At 44.7% G+C, this 18,162-nt stretch overlaps 1 protein-coding gene across 1 annotated transcript in view; it reads right to left on the bottom strand.

Moving 5' to 3' along the window:
- Positions 1-7,910, bottom strand: part of TGFB2 (transforming growth factor beta 2) — a 75,400-nt gene extending 67,490 nt beyond the window's left edge. Inside the window, exon 1 of the mRNA XM_027453142.3 lies at positions 6,705-7,910. Coding sequence (XP_027308943.1) covers positions 6,705-7,047 — 343 coding nt within the window. The 5' untranslated portion in view covers positions 7,048-7,910. The remainder of the gene's footprint in view (positions 1-6,704) is intronic.
- Positions 7,911-18,162: the final 10,252 nt, after the last annotated feature.

Raw genomic sequence — 18,162 nt, 5'->3', positions numbered from 1 at the left:
AAAGCAAAAGGTCAATATCACAACATTTCCCTTTTTGCCTCCCCTCAGCTTGCCTAAAAGGATGCTATAGCTTTTGATGAAGTGTAATACAGTACTCTATTTACATGCAACCTATAATGCTTATTTGAAAAGAAATATTTTCACAAGACAAGTAAAAGAAAAATGTGTGCCAGGGGTTGAAGAGCATGAACTTTTGTGTGTAAAGAAGCTAAAACACAGAGGGATAAATCCAAGATTAACAGAAAACAACACATCTTTAGAAATTTTGTGATACTTGAATTGAGACCACCCTATGGAAACTGAAATATCATGCATTGTTTTTCTTGCATTAAAACATGTTATAACACCAAAACGCTCTCATTTTTCAAATTAAAACCTGAATGACAGAGGGATGTTCTAAAGGTCCTCTCCAACACTCAGAGCCATAACTTTGCTGCAGGGACTGCTGCAAGGTTTTGCTTCCCCTGAAAACCAAGCATGGATGCTAGAGAACCCATACAATGATACTGGAGGTATTTCAGCAGTGCCTGTCTCCTTATAGTGAACAAGCAGCCTCTCTGTGCTGCTGACCAAGCTCATCCCCACCTGCCTCTCTTCACGAGGAGCTGGGAGCTTTCCAAGCAGCATGCATGAGCTGCCGCGCAGTTCCCTTCAGAAAACCTGACCCTTTTAGAGGACACTCTGCTACCCAAAGATGAAACTTCTCTATTCTGGACCAACTTGCAGAGCACCAAAAACACATAAAAACCTGCTCACCAGACAGATCTAATGAAGCCAGGTCTAGCACTTCATTTCTCCAAGGCTAACCCTGTGCTATTTGAGCTCGGAGAACCACAGTACTAAATGAAGTCATGAGTCATTCAGAAACTCTAAAACAACTGGTCACACTGGAAGAAGATAAAACATAACACTTCATGCTAAGTTTCTTCAACCCCTCATCCTCTTGTCACAGACGAATCTTTGAGTTTCTCCTCTACACTTCTTAGCTGTATTTCTTGTATGGCTCGGTACCCAGCTGCAGTCACTAAACAGCAGCAAGGACAGTGAAGACAAGCATGGGGGAGGCATTTCAAGAACCACAGCTGCTCTGGATGGTCTGCTACGGGAAGCCAACTGATAGCAATGAGAGAGCTAGGCATCAGTCTAGGCACAGATCAAAAAATAAACAAACAACAGCGTGGGGTGGAAGGCAAAATGCAAGCTTCCTCTAAACAAATGACCAAAACAAAAAATTCAGCCTAAACAAATCAGCTGAAACATCCACAGCACTGCATTAAGTAATACCTGGGGAGTGCATCATTCTCCAGCCAAAAGCCGCCTGCTCAAAAACGTACAGCATTTAGTTTCACAACAGGAACGGAAACACTTGTACCTTTACTAATGACTTGTTTTGTCACGATACGCTGGGCTTTTCCTCTTCATTTGCAGAACAGGAGCAGCCTAGCAGAGACCCTGCAACAGCAGAAGTGGCCAGCTGCCCAACAGGGTAAGGCCTTTTCAGGATCACAGGGCTACTGAAGAGCCTTTTCTTTCCTCTATGAAAAAGCTTGTACCATATATCCTCTTGACTGGGCTCTGATGCCTAAATGACAGATTTCAAATAAGTAAGAGGGATTTGAGCTGTCTGGCTTTCCTCATCCCCTGTAAACCGGGCCCCAGTTCAGGAAACTAATTAGGCACGCATATAACCTTAGTGTTAATGAGTCTATTCATGCATGTGAAGTTCTGCATGTGTTTCAGCACCTTGCGGAAGAAGTTCATTAAGGACAATAGCCCAGAGTCCTTATCCATCTTTTTGCTCAGAAATTTTGCAAGCAAGAGCCTCACACTCACAGAAATACCCTGGAAGTTACAACTTCAAAATAATGTAGTCATGCACTATTGTTCTCATGCTGTGCACCAAGGATGATTTTGGGTAAAACCGGCAGCTGATGAAGATTAAGATGGTGCTCTGTTGTTTTTGCACAATTGCTTATTCCTACCCAGTTCTACAGTCAAGCAGAGCCAGCAAGAGCAACACCAGCACTGGGCATTCCCAGCAGATCTCCAGCCCTGAGCTCTGTTGTTTATGGGAGGGCTTCACAAAGCATCAGAAGACAAGTACACATTTCCAGATAGGCCTCTGGTACTGTAAAACTCTCACACCACCAACGGGCTGGGGGCAGCAGGGGCAGTGATACTCATCTAACCTTTTCACTCAACAAATGACAGGGTGGAAGTATCTCTTTAAAACAGATGTTAGAGATAAAAAACAAGAAGGGCTGTGACAACAGCTTTGGACAACAGCTCCACGTTTTTCTTGCAGGTCTTCTCAACTTTCAGTAGTGAGAGCTAAGTAGTGGGACACAGGTCTTTTGCATTTCTGGAGGTGTAAGCTTCTTCCTCCACAAGAAATGCAGTGAGGTGGATTTACCGTGCCAGACCATGACCTCCCCCTCTCCCAGCAAGTAACTGATGATTCAGAAGGCAGTCAGGAAACACACACGCTGCACCCAACCATCTGCTTGATACGAGTGGGAGTTGAAGAAGAGAGCTCCCTTTGATTTCGTCTGTACTCGGTTAGCACACCACAGCATGTTATTTTATTATCCCCCTTAGCACGTAGATGACTACTGTCCAGAAAATAACCCTGCCTCTTTTTAAAGCCATCTGCAATTTCCTGTTTTCTACATCCCTGCATAGGAAGACTGTAATAAGTGCCATTCATGAACAAGGAACTGTTCCTCCCACGTCTCTCCTCAGGGAAGCCCTCACATTGCTTCAGGTCCTCTGTGCAAATGACAGCAAGCCTGGTGAACGTGCAGTAGGCATCCTACAAAGAGGTGCTCCAGAGCCCTACCGTAAGGTCAGCACAGCTTGGTTTTAAACTACACTGCTCCTCCTAAGACTCTTTCCGTATCATTAACAACATAGGAAATCCTGCAAGATTAAGTTCTCTGTTCTGCTAAATGCAAACACACGTGAGCTGCACAGTTGTAGCTGTTCATGTCATGGTGATGATGCTGGTGGTGCTGGGAGGCCAGAGCTGCTCCTGAACCAGCAGCTCTTGTACCCTGCAGACAAGGAGCCCACATACATATAATTACTGGTAAATCGAGTCCTTGTTGATAAAGTAGAAGCATGTCATTGTGCCCAGTCAGTTTATAATGTTGTCTTTCATTAGGTAAACGCTCAGGAGAATGACAGTCTGTGTAAAGCAATATTCATGGCACTGAACTCCCAAAATGACAAATCCTACCACCAACCTCAGGCGGGAAGCTGGGGAGGCAACAGCATACTAACACAGTCCAAAATCTATGCAAAACCAGGACCAAGCCCAGAACTGTGATTTCTTGAGCTACTGAGTCCTGACTGACCCATCTCCCACCATGCAGCACACTGAAAATACACATGACTGAGGTTTAAGCCATCAGTAATGACCAATTCATTGACTGTGATAAAACTTGCTATGAATAAAAACTACAGAATTGGGCTCCACCCCCTGCATACACGTGTTGCCTCTTTTTCTTTAGTGTTCCAGGTATGCACTAGTAATGCAATCTGTAATACATAACTGTGCTGGCATTAAATTTCTGTTTATTTTCAGTGCAGTGATGATTATTCAACCTCAAATCGATAATTAGGTTAGGTATCAGGCCCCAGACGATCAATGAGGAATTGATAAATAACAAAATGACTAAGATGACTTGACCTCTGGCTGCCAACCAGTCTTGGGAGAGATTTAAACTCCCAGACTCTAATCCACGTTGTCGCAAGCACAACACATGCAGGCATGCCTCACAAACAAAAGCCTTTGTTTTTTTCACAAACTCTTTATAGTATTTTTTCTGCCACTGCTTTTCATGTCAGTTGGCTTTGGGTCCGGTAGTCCCCAGAATGCTGAATTTCCACATATATTTCCATACTAGATGTGTCTTTAACCTCAAGTGGACTGTCAAGCCAGATGCCAGATGCCCCCTTACTTCCTCAGTGCAAACTATCAGTAAACCTTAGCATAACTCTACTTTGAGTCTTAAACTAACAGCATGTGAAAAGATTAATATGAATAAATTCAAAACTAATCAGATCCCTTCTTTAAATGTTGACACAGTATTATTTATATCCCATAAATACCTTCTTGACTAAAATTCATCCCAGGAGATTGGCACCTTGCCAGTTCTATTCATATTTACTGTATTTATACAGTACAGTTGGCCAAGGATAATATTTAAGACAAAATATGCCTTAGGGTATATACAATATCTCTTATAGTTTTCCTTTTAAATCTCCTCATTGCTAAAAATATTTAGTCTGAACTTTATAAAATGCCCCACAAAGACCTATCAGCAATCTGTAGTGATATATTGCTGACTATGAGTATAATTAGAGCATATTTGTAATACTTGGGTTGTAGTCAGTTGCTGAACGCTAACAACTTGTGGTAAGAACTGAACCACTGATCTTTCCCATGCCTTCCTCCCGGCAGCTTGTGACCTCCAGTGCGTCCGTGCTGATCCCCTTCTCCCCCAAGTACAGCAGAAGCTGCAGAGTTAAAAAAAAATCCACTCTGAAATGCCTCGCAGCAAGCACCCAGGGCCGCCAGACCTGCGCTTTCAAGATCTTCTTTTAAAATATGGTGGAGCGATTTCTTCCTTGCTGTCTTTTTTGGAAAGGTTCACTCCGTCCAGTATAACTAGAGAGCAGTGGAAAAACAGTTAACCTACTTACTCTGATGTTCGCAACAGCACTTGCACAGTAGTACTGGATCGGCTGCTGCAGGGCCCTCTGATCCCAAACTTGTGATGCACTCTGTTGGTAGATACCTGCAATCTCCTTTGCTCTTCCAAAACCTCGATCGATCCTTCAGCACAAATCTGGCCTCTGCCGAGGTTTTAAAAATAGATCCTCTTTCGTCAGTGCCATCCAAGTCACACACCACAGATATTTTAATTTTCTGGAAAGTCTGTGGCTGTATTTCGGACTACCAATTCTCTGCCGTTTGCTCACGCCAGGGAAAAGGACAGATGTGTGGTCAGTGCTGAGGCACTTTACCTTCAGCGACAGCCACAGGGTCAGTTCCACTGCTAACGGCCTCCCTAACCTTTGCTCTGAGGTGCTCATCACTCTGCTCGGGACATGACCTGGTAGGTCGCAAACCAAAAGCACTGACTTACACCAGCAAAACCCTACTGCATGCTGTAGTAGAAAACTGACACGGTTTCTGTGTTCTCGCTATTGCTGTGAATTACACAGCACCTCCTTGCTCATACCCACTTGGCTCCAAATAGACATTTTTTTAAAAAAGTATTTCTTCCCTCAGGGTAACAAGGGTGGAGTGTATTTATCATGGCTATTAGGGATGGTGCCATAATTACAATAATAAAATGGCTCTGACTGCCAGGGTGTCCTGTACCTGATGGTGTCATTTAACAATAAAGGGAGAAAGGGAGGCAGCTGCACCGATCGTAGAGTTCGGATACCTTGGCTGGCATCCTGGGACTCTCACATGCAAGACAGAGCAAGCCCCAGAGCTGCAACTTGCTAAACTAAAAATAAATAGGAGAAAATGCAATTAGAAACTCTAAGATAAAGTTACCAAGATGGCTGCATTATCTATTTAAGCAAGAGGTACGTGCTTTTCAAAACCAGACAGTAAGTATATAGGGCATCAAGTGGCGGGGGAGGGAAGAGAGAGGGAAGGGAACGAAATGAAAAGAGTACGGGCTCGACTTTGGATACGCGAATGGTGGAGTTATTTTCTGCTTCTGGTATTTCACTTTCCTGGGTATGATGATGATCTAGATTCTTTTAAGGGAGTGCAGTACAGTGCTTTTTCTTTCTTCTTCTTTCTTTTTTTTTTTTCCCCTGTACACTTAAACTTCACTACCAAAACAAAAAGGCACGTCGTTACGATTATTAATCACGCTAAGTGGATTTGGTCAGCACGGAGCATTTGTACCCTTCTGCTGTGCACAACGTGGCGTGGATCATCAGAAAGTCGTTAATAACAGCAAAAAGGCAGACGGGCTGAGACAGGTTCCAAGAACCGAGGCTAACCAGAAGGGAAAACTTTTCCTGTACCTGAAATGAAAGCGCCCATGAACTGAACCGGGCGGCTAGTTACAGCTGGAAGAGGAGGGAGGATGTCTGTGCCTCTGTCCTCTCCGAGTACTGATCTGCACAGCGTCTGCAGGACAATGTGCCGGAGGGGCGCAGAGAGAAGGGAAGGGAAGCTGGCGGTGAATTTTTTTTTCTATTTTTTTTTCTAGACCTCCTTTTCTTTTCAGTTATGGAGAGATGGAAACCTGCCCAATACAGACACTCCAAGGGAAACAACAGCAGTGGAAAGATATTGGCTCTTTTTGGAGGCTGCACACGGGGCTGCGGGGAAGCCGAGCCGGTGCTGGGGAGGGAGCGGGATCCCAGGCGGGGGGCAGCCGTGCTCAGGTAGGTGGTGGTGGGCAGTGCAGGCACCCTGCGGAGCTCCTGGGTGACTCGAGGGCGTCTGAAATCCTGCGAGTCTGGAGGCAGCTGAGCCCCCCACACTGTCCACATACATTTCCCCCCCTCACCTAAAAGAAACCCTATAAGTAACCACCTAAGACGTTGAGAACTGGAGCAGAAAAGGAGGAATACGATGCACGGGGCTGGTATTTCAAGGTGGTGGCCACTGCCAAGCCTCGGGGGCAAAATTACACACACATGCACAAACACAGAAGACTTACTTTCAGGGTAAAAAGGCTGCATGTCTATTTTGTAAACTTCTTTGGCATAATACTCCTCGTCGCTCCTCTCCCTTTCACAAGTGGCGGCTCTGTGGTTGGCTTTCTCTTGCAGCAGGTCCCTGGTGCTGTTGTAGATGGAGATGACCTCCGGGGGCACCTCCTCGGGCTCGGGGTACTCGTCCGGGGGGCTGGTGAGCTTCAGTTTGCTCAGGATCTGCCCCCGGATCGCCTCGATCCTCTTGCGCATAAACTGATCCATGTCGAGGGTGCTGCAGGTAGACAGGCTGAGAGCCACGGTGGCCAGATCCAGGGTGAGAAACACGCTCAGGAGATAGCAGTGCATTTTAAGTGTTTAAATACAGCGCCCCCCAAAAAAAGAGTGACTTTAACAACGAACAACAACAACGGAGGGAAGAAAAATAATAAAAAATATCAAGGGGATGTGTGCAAACAAAGGGAAGATCTGCAGACAAAATGCAGTTAAAAAACGGACCGCAAGGACGGCTTGCGATCGAAAAACGCACGGGAGGCGTCAGTGAAAAAAAAAAAAATCATAAAAAACACAATAATAATACAAAAAAGGAGCTACGACTGGAGGAAGTTCGGAGGGGCGAAAAAATAAAATAGAATAAGACGGGGGTGCAGGGAGGGGGAACAAACCGATAAACAAACCCGCGAGTCGCGTAAGTCGGAAAAGAGGCTGTTCTCAGCGAGCTGGCGGAGCAGGGTGGAAAACGCACACAGGCACCAAAAAAAAAAAAAAAAAAAAAAAAAAAAGAGGAGGGAAGGAGGGAGGGAGTTAGGGAAGAAGTGATGGGTACGGCAGGGCGCTGCGGCACCGGGGGAGGCGCGCACGTGTGCGGCCGGCGGCGCGCAGCCCCGAGCCCCGGCAGCGAGCGGTGCTGCTGCTGCTGCTGCTGCTGCTGCTGCTGCTGCTGGTGGTGGTGTTGCTGCTGCTGGTGTTGCTCCGGCCGCCCGCCTCCCGCCGGCTGCTGCCTGCGCCCCGCGCCGCATGCACCGACCCACCCCCGCCCGGGCCGCTGCGCTTTTTTCGCAGCTCCCTCCTCTTCCTCCTCCTTCCGCCGCGCTCCGCCAGGCAGCGCCGCCGCCGCCTCCCCGGCAGCAGCGTCCCGGGGCCGAGCCGCGCCGCTGCCCCCCCCCCCCCACGGCGGCTCCCCCCCCGGCGCCCCCCGGCCGCGGCGCTCCCGGCGAGGAGGGGACGGGTGGCGGCAGCCAGCATCGCGGCCGCGCGGGGACACGGCCCTTTATAGGGCCCTTTATAGGGCCGCCCCGCCCCGCCGCTCGCCCCGCCGCGGGGTGACGTGGTGGGGCCGCGGGGAGCCAGCCCGGGGCGCCGCCGCCCGCCGCCGCCGCCTCCCCTCCCGCGGGGGGCACCCCGCCGCCCCGGCTCTCTCCCCCCTCCTGTTTAAAAGGGAAGGCTCTGAGGCTGCCTGCGCCCGGTATTACATCGGGCCGAGCGGCAGCGCTGCTCTAGAGGAGGAACGGAGCCGGGTGGGAGCCCGGGCGGAGAGCAGGGAGCGCCCCGGAGGGACCCCCCCCCCAACTCTGCTCCTTCCCTTCCCTGCACGTTCGCTGCCCCTGCTCGGCAGGGAGGGACGAGCAGCGTTTGCTCCTTCCCCGAGGTGTGCTCGTACCTCCTCGCCCGCACTTGACAGGAGCTGTGGAGCCCCGCACCCTGGGGCTGTCTCCGTCATTCAGTTTTTTCCGCTGCCTCCTTCGGCCGCAGCGAACATCGCAGGCTCGGGCCGTGCAGGCAGCCGGGGGCTGGTGCTGTGACCTCGGGAGGACGGCTGCACCCGGCTCTGGAGACATCATTCCTGGGTCCACTACACGTCCCGCGACTTCGTGCCGTGAAGCTCTTTCACAGCCCATTTATCAGCCCTGTACATCAGCGTTAACTTTGTAAAAAGTTCAGGTAGCCTTCTCCTTCCCCCTCACCCCTTCTGTCCCCAAAGCTCCCTCTGAATTAACGTTCCTCTTCCTTCTTGGTGCATCTGCACAAAAAAGGTCTTCCTCCAAACCATGACAGCCACGGGCTGGGGAGGTCACGGCGCTGCGGTGTGCTGCTTGCATTGCGCAGGATTCCCCCACGGAGGACTCCTGCCAGTGCTGCCAAACCGCAAGGAAGAGATGCAGAGAGACAAAGGAGCTGAGGATATATATTTACGAGTACTGTGCACATGCAGTTTTTGGAAATAAATTTACTCTTCATCCTTTAGAAGTGCTTGGGTGTGTATGGCACTTGCCACTGCGAGGCTGTATCGTCCCCAGTCCAAGAGCTAATGGTGCTTTCTGCCTAAATCCATGAATTCCTGCAAGGCCAGATTAAACGTCTGGGCCACAACATCACATTTTTACTGCTGTGCATGTCAATGTCCCGCTCCTACTGACCTCAAAAACACAGCTGCAGTGACAGGAATGGCAACGTTTCCAGAATTACTCAAATAAATAAGCAATCTCAACATGTAGACTCAGCTGGTTTCACTTCTGCAACACACCTGTACAAAACCAAGGGGACAGTTCCTTGAGCTGTTACATCTCACAGCTCAGCTGACTTCACTGCTCAGCTGATGAACCAGCGCTGTATCACAAGGTGCCTCAACTGCAAATACTTCCAAAGGAAAGGCTTATTGAGTTATTTCCTCTAAAAGCTCCAGCAAAACCCATGGAGAAACACCTTGCTCTAACCCCATGGCCCAGTAACAACACTTGGCTGCTGTTAATGCACTGCCCAGTGCTTGCCCTGGGGGCTTCAGAGCAGCCCTGGGGACAGTGCTCAACACTTTCCTGCCCTGCCAGATCCCCCCAGATTCTTGCATTTGTTCAAATTTGGAGAAGAGTAAACACACACACACACACACACACACACACACACCTTTGCCATCTCTTTTGCAAGAAGCAGCCCCATAACCTGTAGGACTGTGAAGATGGGGCTGTGCCTGGTGCTGTGGCAGTCTGGGTTCCCCCTGCAGCCAGAAGTGCTGGAGGCCCAAGCTCCAGAGGAGCCCTCTGCAGAAGTCACCAGGGATGCCTCCAGGCTGACAGCACACCAGGCTGACTAGGTTTTGAATGCTGCTGCGATTCCTTCTGATTTGGCAATGTTTCCTCAGAAACTTTTTTTTTTTTTTTCCTAGTCCCTTTAAAACCCATCTGTTTTGTTCACATTCGAGGTGGCCTGTTTGCTTCTATTTCTGACCCTCTCAGCGTGACATGGGGTGTCAGGTTTACCCGGGTTCAGATCTCTATTTTGCCTCACCGCTGCAACAAAGCTGAATTCCCTACAACTTTCTGGTATCACCATGGTGATGTTTTTGCCACGCAGGACTTCCTGGGAGCAGCGGCACAGGCAGGCTTTGGCTTTTCTGTTATGAAAGCCCCGGCCACTTGAGCTAAATCCCCAACAGCTGCAGCTGGCCCATCGCACATGCCTGAGCTGCTCTGATTCGCCCCAGGAAAGGACACCTACCTACTCGCCAAATCATTAAAACGCACATCGGCGTCCATAAACACCGACTTTCCATTTTGCAAATGGAAAATATCTGGAACATATACATCATGATATACACACCATGACTTATCTGATCTCACTTCCCAAATCTCCCCGCTGCACGTATTTGTCTCTCCCCCTCCCCAGGGTACAAGCCTCTAAATGGGTGACAGCTTTACCTCACTGAAGGAAGCATTACACAGAAGAGGCTATCAGAGATTACCAAGCCAAACTACACGCACTCTTCAAAGCTGGACAAAGAGCAATATCACTAGAATTTAATAATCACGTGCCCTTCTCCACAGGTAATACAGCTTCCACTTTTTACCTTTAAGTTTCAGATATCTGTCAAAAGACATCCTAATCACAGCTTTGTGTATTATCCTGAAACGCTCTTTATTTTTATCCATTTCAAAACAGTTTGTATTTAATGAGCACCCGCTAGCTTCAAAAGCTGTTGGGATTACCAGGCACTAAAGCTGAACTAACCCTGCACTTACCCATTCTCTCTACCTCTATGAAATGGACTTATCCTGTGTGGCTGCTGTCAGTGGGAGCTTTGTAAGTCAGAAAGCAGGAACTGGCCCTTAGCATTTACACAGGGAAAGAACAGAACTCATCTGTTCTAGAGCTTTTAATTCAATACAATACCGTCTTTTTATATATTGATTTTTTTTTTTTTAATAAACAGTAACTGTTTATTAGAAAAACAGGGACACCTGGAAAGTTACTTCACTAAACTTAAAAGTTTCATGTTTCCTATTAACTTAAAAATTATGTGGTCAGGATTTTACAATTTGTGGTTTCTTTTTAGATTGTTTTGGTTATACGCAAATGTGCTGTGCGAAATACAAAGGCAATAATCTTTCTAAAACTGCTGACGACCAGGTCATTAAGTAAGGTGGCTGGCCACATTTCATACACTAAAGAACACTGTTGGAAGAGGAATAACTTTTAAAAGTTAAGAGGTGACTTTTGTAAACTCGCACACTGATGACGACTGTAGGATGCTTGCACAATTAATTCTTTGTGGCATGCACAGAAATCAGCAGCAGTTGCTGTGGTCATGCAGAATCTCAGCTATTCTGATGCAGGGTGCTAGGCAAAAACTTTTGAATTCTCCTTTTTATAAAAGCACGCGTAAGAAGGTTCAACTTGTAGAGCTGAGGTGACACCTAATAAAGGTAAGGCAAAAAGGAGATGACAAATAATGGAAAATTTTAATATATACACCATAATAACCCTCTAGATTTTTCTGTTTATTATCTTTACTGAAGTACAAGTCCACACTTCTGTGCTGTACATTTCATTACTGTGTGCAGTAATGCCTATATGAATTTTGAGAGCAAATCCTGCTGACCTTACTAATACAAGCAGCCCCACTGCCGCGAGGATTGCATTTCACACAGCCCCAGCCCCCTTCTGCAACGCTCGTGTTCCAGAAGATAATGGCTACTTTATATAACACACTGTTTAACATGCAAGACTGCTATCCGTATATACACATGCATGTGTAACTACTTGCCAACTGGCAAATCGAAGGTATGTTTCTGATATGTATGTATATATATATAAATTAAAGTGGAATACATACATACACGAAAGTTCTCATTCCCACAAACACAGTCAGTAAGCTCTGTGGAAATGACCACAAGAGAACTGTCAACAGGATATGGCCCAGAAAGCCATTCAGGAGGCTCTTCTGGGATTCTGTGGAATGCCACCCCCTCCACCACCAAGTGAGAACACCGTATTACAGTAAGCAGTAATGTCCACAAGGCAGTGTGCAGTCTGTATTTAGAACTGTACCTTAATAAAATACATCTAAATGGTACTATGAAAACAACAACATCAGACAGGATCCCGATCCCAAGCCACTATTACTAAAATTTACAGGAAAGGGAGGTACTGAGATATTATAGCTGGCCCTTAGAATAACTCTCCTGCAAAAGTACAAGAGTTCTACAAACAGAAAGGAACATGACCATTAGTCTGCATTTCATTGCTATGGTTACTACCTGTCTTATGGAGCTTGGATTTGACATCCCAGAAAATAGCTCCCCAGTGGTAAAGTTGCCCACGCTCTCCAAAGAGAGTTTAGGACATTAGAGCAGGACATTATGGAAATCAACACCATTATCAATGGGCTAAAATTCCGATCCTGAAATATACATTTTTTTTTAAAAAAGGTTGCAAACACACATCAGTGCTGCATTCAAAAGGCGTTCCTTCTTCTAACAGCCAATTCCCATCTTCAAATTAGTTAAGACTGAAGCCTTGATAAAAATTTCGTGAATGCCAGACAAGTTCCGCCATGGTTATACCTCCCAGTTTGATCCTCTCATGTTCTCTTCCAAATCTGCTTGTCAGCCCTGGGGTTACCACACTAATCTTCTCTGTATCTTTCCAGTTTTAGTGTATGTACCACCAAAAAAAAAAAAAAAAAAAAAAAGGCCTTCCTTAATCCTAGCACCTGTGGTTTTAATCACCACAGGAAATTCTGTTTCCACTAAAGTCAGTGAGATTTCTACTGTAAGTATCAGCAGAGGAAAATGATCAGGTTTGCTAACTAAAAATAAAAAATAAAAGGGAGAGAAATGCAAGCGCAGGGCTTTATATACCACAGGGTCTTGAGATCTACTTACAGCAAGCATGACAAAGTAAAGACAGTAGGGTAGGAGTCATCCCTTTAATCTCTGTGTTTGAACCCCTGACCTGCATCTCTTTCTCAGTATTACGGCTGTTGCATGCTATTTCTGAACCACTCCATGATGATTTGGGTTATGCCCCACTAAGTAACATACAAATGATACCTATAAATACTGTACTCCTAACAGAGCATCAATTGGAGTTTATTTCAGGAAATTAAAGTTATGCAACTCAAGTTAGAATACGCATCACATTGCACTACAGAGGTTTAAGAAGATTACGTATGGAGCAAGATTAATTGGCAGCAAATTCAAAAAATGGGCCAGCCAATAATGCAATATTTTAACCCATAAAAAGCCAGACAGCCTGGGGACTGGAGTCCTGGCTTCTTCACAAGCTGCTGGTGAAGTCCACACAGAAGGAAAGCTTTAGTGAGTTTATGCAGCCTCAGAAATGTTTTTCCTGATGTTTTTAAGCAACACACATTTGAGATAATCCCCATGAGTTTACAGAATGCAGTGCTTTGTTTCATATTACCCCAGGGGAAAAAAAACAACACACATGCACTGTTAAGGTTTTCTGCTGCACTCACAAAACTAGTTCTGGAGAAAGTCTTTGTACTGCCTTTCTCTCTTCTCCCAGTCTCACACATCTTTAAACCTGCTTTCTATGCCTGGCTACCAAAACCAACAAAACCAATATTCTTGAGTGGCTCCATTTCAGTTCAGTTGGGATTCATCTCCCTATAGCAGAAGATATTTTTCTCCCTGTAGCAGAAGATACTTATATTCTAAGATACATATTTATCTTCTGCTATAGCTGAGATATTTATATTATCCTGAGGGCTGCTCTTTAAATGTACCAAATACTGGAAAAATTGGCAACCTTAGCTTGTAATTTTTTTCATTGTAGAAGTCTCCTTTCCCACCCTGCATTATATAACACATCCTTCCTTTACTTTGCAGCATCTTACGCTACCTCAGTAGGCAAAGAACATCAACTACAGCTTTCTTTCCCATCTGAGGTGCTACAGACCCATCAAGGCTATCAGATTTAGGCAAGTGCTCAAACAGATGCACATCTGCCAGCCCAGGGCCGAATGTGGCAGCCCTTCTGAAGGTATACCTCAAGAGGTATACCTCTGTGACACACCCCTTCTAAGAAGGGAAAGAAAGGCATTGTTCAGACAAGATTTAAGAACAACTGGTATCAAGAGCAGGAGAATTACATGTATCGCCGTTAACTACGTCAGAGGACGAGCTGTCCTTTGGACATCAACTTTCTCTGTCACGGATACAGGCTGACAGCTAAATGCCTACTCTCACAAATGTTAATGATGTGAGTGTTCAAACAACATTTACAGGTAAATTAAAAAAAAAAAAAGAAAAAAGCACACAAGCCAATACTGCAGCTGTTAGACCCAGTAACAACTCGAATAAAGGACTCTGACTAATTGTGCTCTTAACCAATTACTGTCCTACCAGTATTGAGAAGAACCATTAGGAATAAAGCATGAAACAGAAGGCTCTTTTCCACTTATAACTTTAGCAAGTTTGGGGCACTAAGTTCTCAGTTATTATGGATAAATGCCATAACTGTTTTAGCCAAATTTCCTTCATGAATAACAAGCATATAAAGTCAGTGACATTTACAAGGGAGTACAGAAAGACACCCAGAGCAGGTACGTACATTACTTCAGTACATTTCACTTGGTTCACAAGGCCATATCCATAGGTGACCCTCACAGCCACTCCTCATTGCATCATGGTTCCTTATATTGCTTCCTGAACTACCAAGGCTTCAAACAGGCTCCCTGCCTTTGACCTTCAGAGGCCAAATCCAGTGGGTCACCCGCCAGTTGTCTGCATGTGGACAGCACAATGCATAAGGAGGGAAGGAATTAGATACTACTTTCATACAAATTTATCACTAGTTTGGCAGGTCGTCTTGATTACTAACCTCAAATAATGGTGGCAACTTTTTGTGACAACTGTCTTAACACAGCAGCATACAGAGACAGCATGCAAAGCATTGATGGAACAAGAAACAAAACTTAGTTCTGTAGTACAAAAACAAACAAACAAAAAAAAAAACAATTTGTCATAAGGCAGATGGTCTAGCATTATGCTCCAACAGTAACTGAAGTGAATGAGAAACAAAGACAATGGTCTGTCTCTGGTTAAGTGCAGTATCAGGAAGACACAGAGGTAACTCATTTCCCTTCTTACTTAAACTAACTTTTTTACATAAAAGTTATTTCACTTTTACTTTAATTCTAGACAATAACACACAAGATTGAAATAATTGCTCCAGCAATTAAAAAAAATAAAATTAATGAACAGAAAACAGCAGTGGTACTGGTGGTCTTGGCCTAACCTGGTTGCACTGAGACAATGTCAGAAAGGCGTTCAATGTCTTGCAAGGCTGAGTCCCTTTGCTAACAAAATCTGCACAATGAATAGCAATGTATCATCCCCATGAACTGGATTTGTTTGTTCAATTGTTTTACTGGAAGTGTATTTATACTTAGGTCTAATACATTGTCTGGCAGAGTAAGGAGCCCTGAAAGGGATAATCTTGCCTGAAGGTTCTGAAAAATCTTCGTTGTCTCTCTGTCATGAAGTAACACCCACTTGAGAATTTTATGAAGTGTTTTTTTTTTAATAAAAATATATTTCTTTCATAAGCATATAACCAAGAAAATTTCAGCAGGTATTGTCAAGTACTCCAATCACCTAAAAAAGAAACAGTATGCAAAAACACACTCTTGTCACCAATGTATAGCTGTGACATCTGTTACTTTTGAACTGTAAGCTCTTTTGAAACTCATGGGAATTATAAATTAGAAAGTCTTATCACCATTGCGTAGGTTGCTAACAACATGGTTTTGATCACCCTTGATCTCCAAAGCAGCACTGCAAGGTGGCAACTGCATGTATGGTAAGTGCAGGTATGTCGAATTCTCAATTACAAAGAAGAGTAAGTTGTGGTACCCAACCCTCTAATGAGAGCTTTCATTCAGAAGCCCAACTTTAGGCACGCTTTCTGAAATGGATGCACACCAGTATCTGTCCCTGAATGTAGGGCACTCAATATAAGGCTGCCTCAAAAGAACACTGTTAGGAAGCTGCAGAGGTGGAAATAAAGCCCAGAACTGATCACTACCTGTATTTCTGTCAGCAGCTTCCCACTCCAATACATCAGTGCCAACAAGCTGTGCAATTTACAGATTACTTGTAAAACAAAGAAAATCCTCTTTAAATAAATTGTAGACAACAAGAAAGTCAATGCAGTAAATATTCAAAGTAAATCATAAACATCTACAAACTAGAAAGCTTTTCACTACCATTTTGCATGGATCAAGCAATTCTTACATTTGTTTCTGTTCTGAACAAGAATGGGAATGTTCTTCCTGACTGGGATAGAAAAACAAAGTTAAAAGCAACAAAGTGACTCCATAGCCAAGGGCCCTTGGTCATAATTTTCAGGATTACATTCATAAATGTAGTTTATAAAAGGCTCAGGAATGGCTATTGGAAACTCCAAGAATTTCAATATTCAAATATGTTAACTTTTTTTTTAAATTACAGCAAACAACCTTATGCTACCCTCATTCCAAAGGATGAAGCATCGCACCAACACAAGCATCTTTCAGCAAGTGCTGAAACCATTCAGTCCAACATAAGTCTTATTTCAACATCTCTTAAGAGAATAAAGCAATTTAAAAAGATGCATTTGAAAAGTGTTTTTTCTAAGTACTGGCCACTCTGTGTATATAAAAAAGAACGATTAAGGAAAAGCCCTAATCTAGTAGATCATCTACAGAGGTGAAAACATTGAGGTTTACATACTGATAGAAACTAAAAGCCTTTGCATTAAGCGTAACAGTGAAGGAAATTAACAATCTGTTAACCAAGAACTTGCCCTGTCTCCAGTGTCTGTCACTGAGGTCCTAGAATATGTTTAGCATTTTGTTTAGCAGTAGGATCCTATCTATTAATAAAAGCTTAGGAGACTTCAATATTTAAAGCCTTCTCCTGGTCCCTCTTACTCTTTACCTCAGCAAATCTTGAAGAAATCATTGAGCAATTTGCAGGGGCTGGAAGTAAGCAACACTGATGACTGTTCTGTGTGGATATTAACTAAGCCAGGACTCATTTCATAAGAATGAGGAGTTTGTCATTTTAAGTTGTGCAGTGTGGTGTGCCAGATGACTTCTGCCTTCCTCCCTGAAGACAGCTACTGAGCCAGCTCTGAACAGATGCAGCATTACAGACCACCTTCTTCTGGAAGTATCAGATAGTCAAAATACTTTTATGGACTCCAAACAAAAAGAGAGAAGAGGAAAGAGAAAGAGCCCTGTCTCCACTAGGAAGCAGCAGGGACCCCAGGCAGCAGCTTCCAGCTCTTTTGTTCTGCTCAACTTCTGAACTCCACGAGAATCTGCCTTGCAGCTGCAGAACTAGGACTTCTTCCCTCCATGTTTTAGCAAGGAAGACTACATGATGCAGTAGCATCACACACAAGGATATTCTACGACCACTCCCAAAGTCTTTCCCTAAGAGCAGGCTGAAGAAAAGAAGGGAGATGGTCCATTTTTCCATAGGCCAAATCATGTTTTCCTTGCTGAGAAACTAGACGGGAAGAGGACAGGCATGGGAAGAGCTGACCCTATGCCTCCTCTTATTAAACAAAACCTTGTTACTTGCATGCAATCCATACAATATTAAACTCTACATACTCTGGAGTTGGCCTGAAGCCTAACAAAACTGGAACCACCCCATCCTTATTGGCTTTATATAGATAGGTACAGAAATATACAAAGTTAAGATGATTCATGCTCTCTGGAATGAAGGGCAGCAGCACAGCTTTGCTTAAGCAGAGATATTCATGGGAGCAGGCAAAATAGACTGAGAACTCTGACGGCTGGGAAAAACTGCTAAATATTGTTCTTTTTAGCTGCTGAAAAGGAAGAATATTACTGAAAAAGCTGGTAGGGAGGCAGGTGGGCCAGCTGATTCTACAAACGGGAGGAAACTGGAAGATGTCTGGGCCAAGCAAGGTTTAGCTCTTGATTTGCTAGTCAATTAAAACTAAACTTGTGAAATAAACCAGTGCCAAATGCCTAAAATTAAAATGCACTGCTTCCATCTGCCACAGGACTCCTTAGTTTATTTCTCTTTTAGAATTAGTTACCCATTGAAGTTATTCTAGGAGCTTCTCTGCATATGTCACAATGAAAGGACAAGCCGCACTATCAAATTTATAAAATTATCCCATTGAACAAAAAATCTGAGTAGT

The sequence above is a fragment of the Anas platyrhynchos genome, chromosome 3, assembly GCF_047663525.1.
Source record: "Anas platyrhynchos isolate ZD024472 breed Pekin duck chromosome 3, IASCAAS_PekinDuck_T2T, whole genome shotgun sequence".
Classification (NCBI taxonomy): Eukaryota; Metazoa; Chordata; class Aves; order Anseriformes; family Anatidae; genus Anas; species Anas platyrhynchos.
This window is presented reverse-complemented; position numbering and strand designations above follow the sequence as displayed.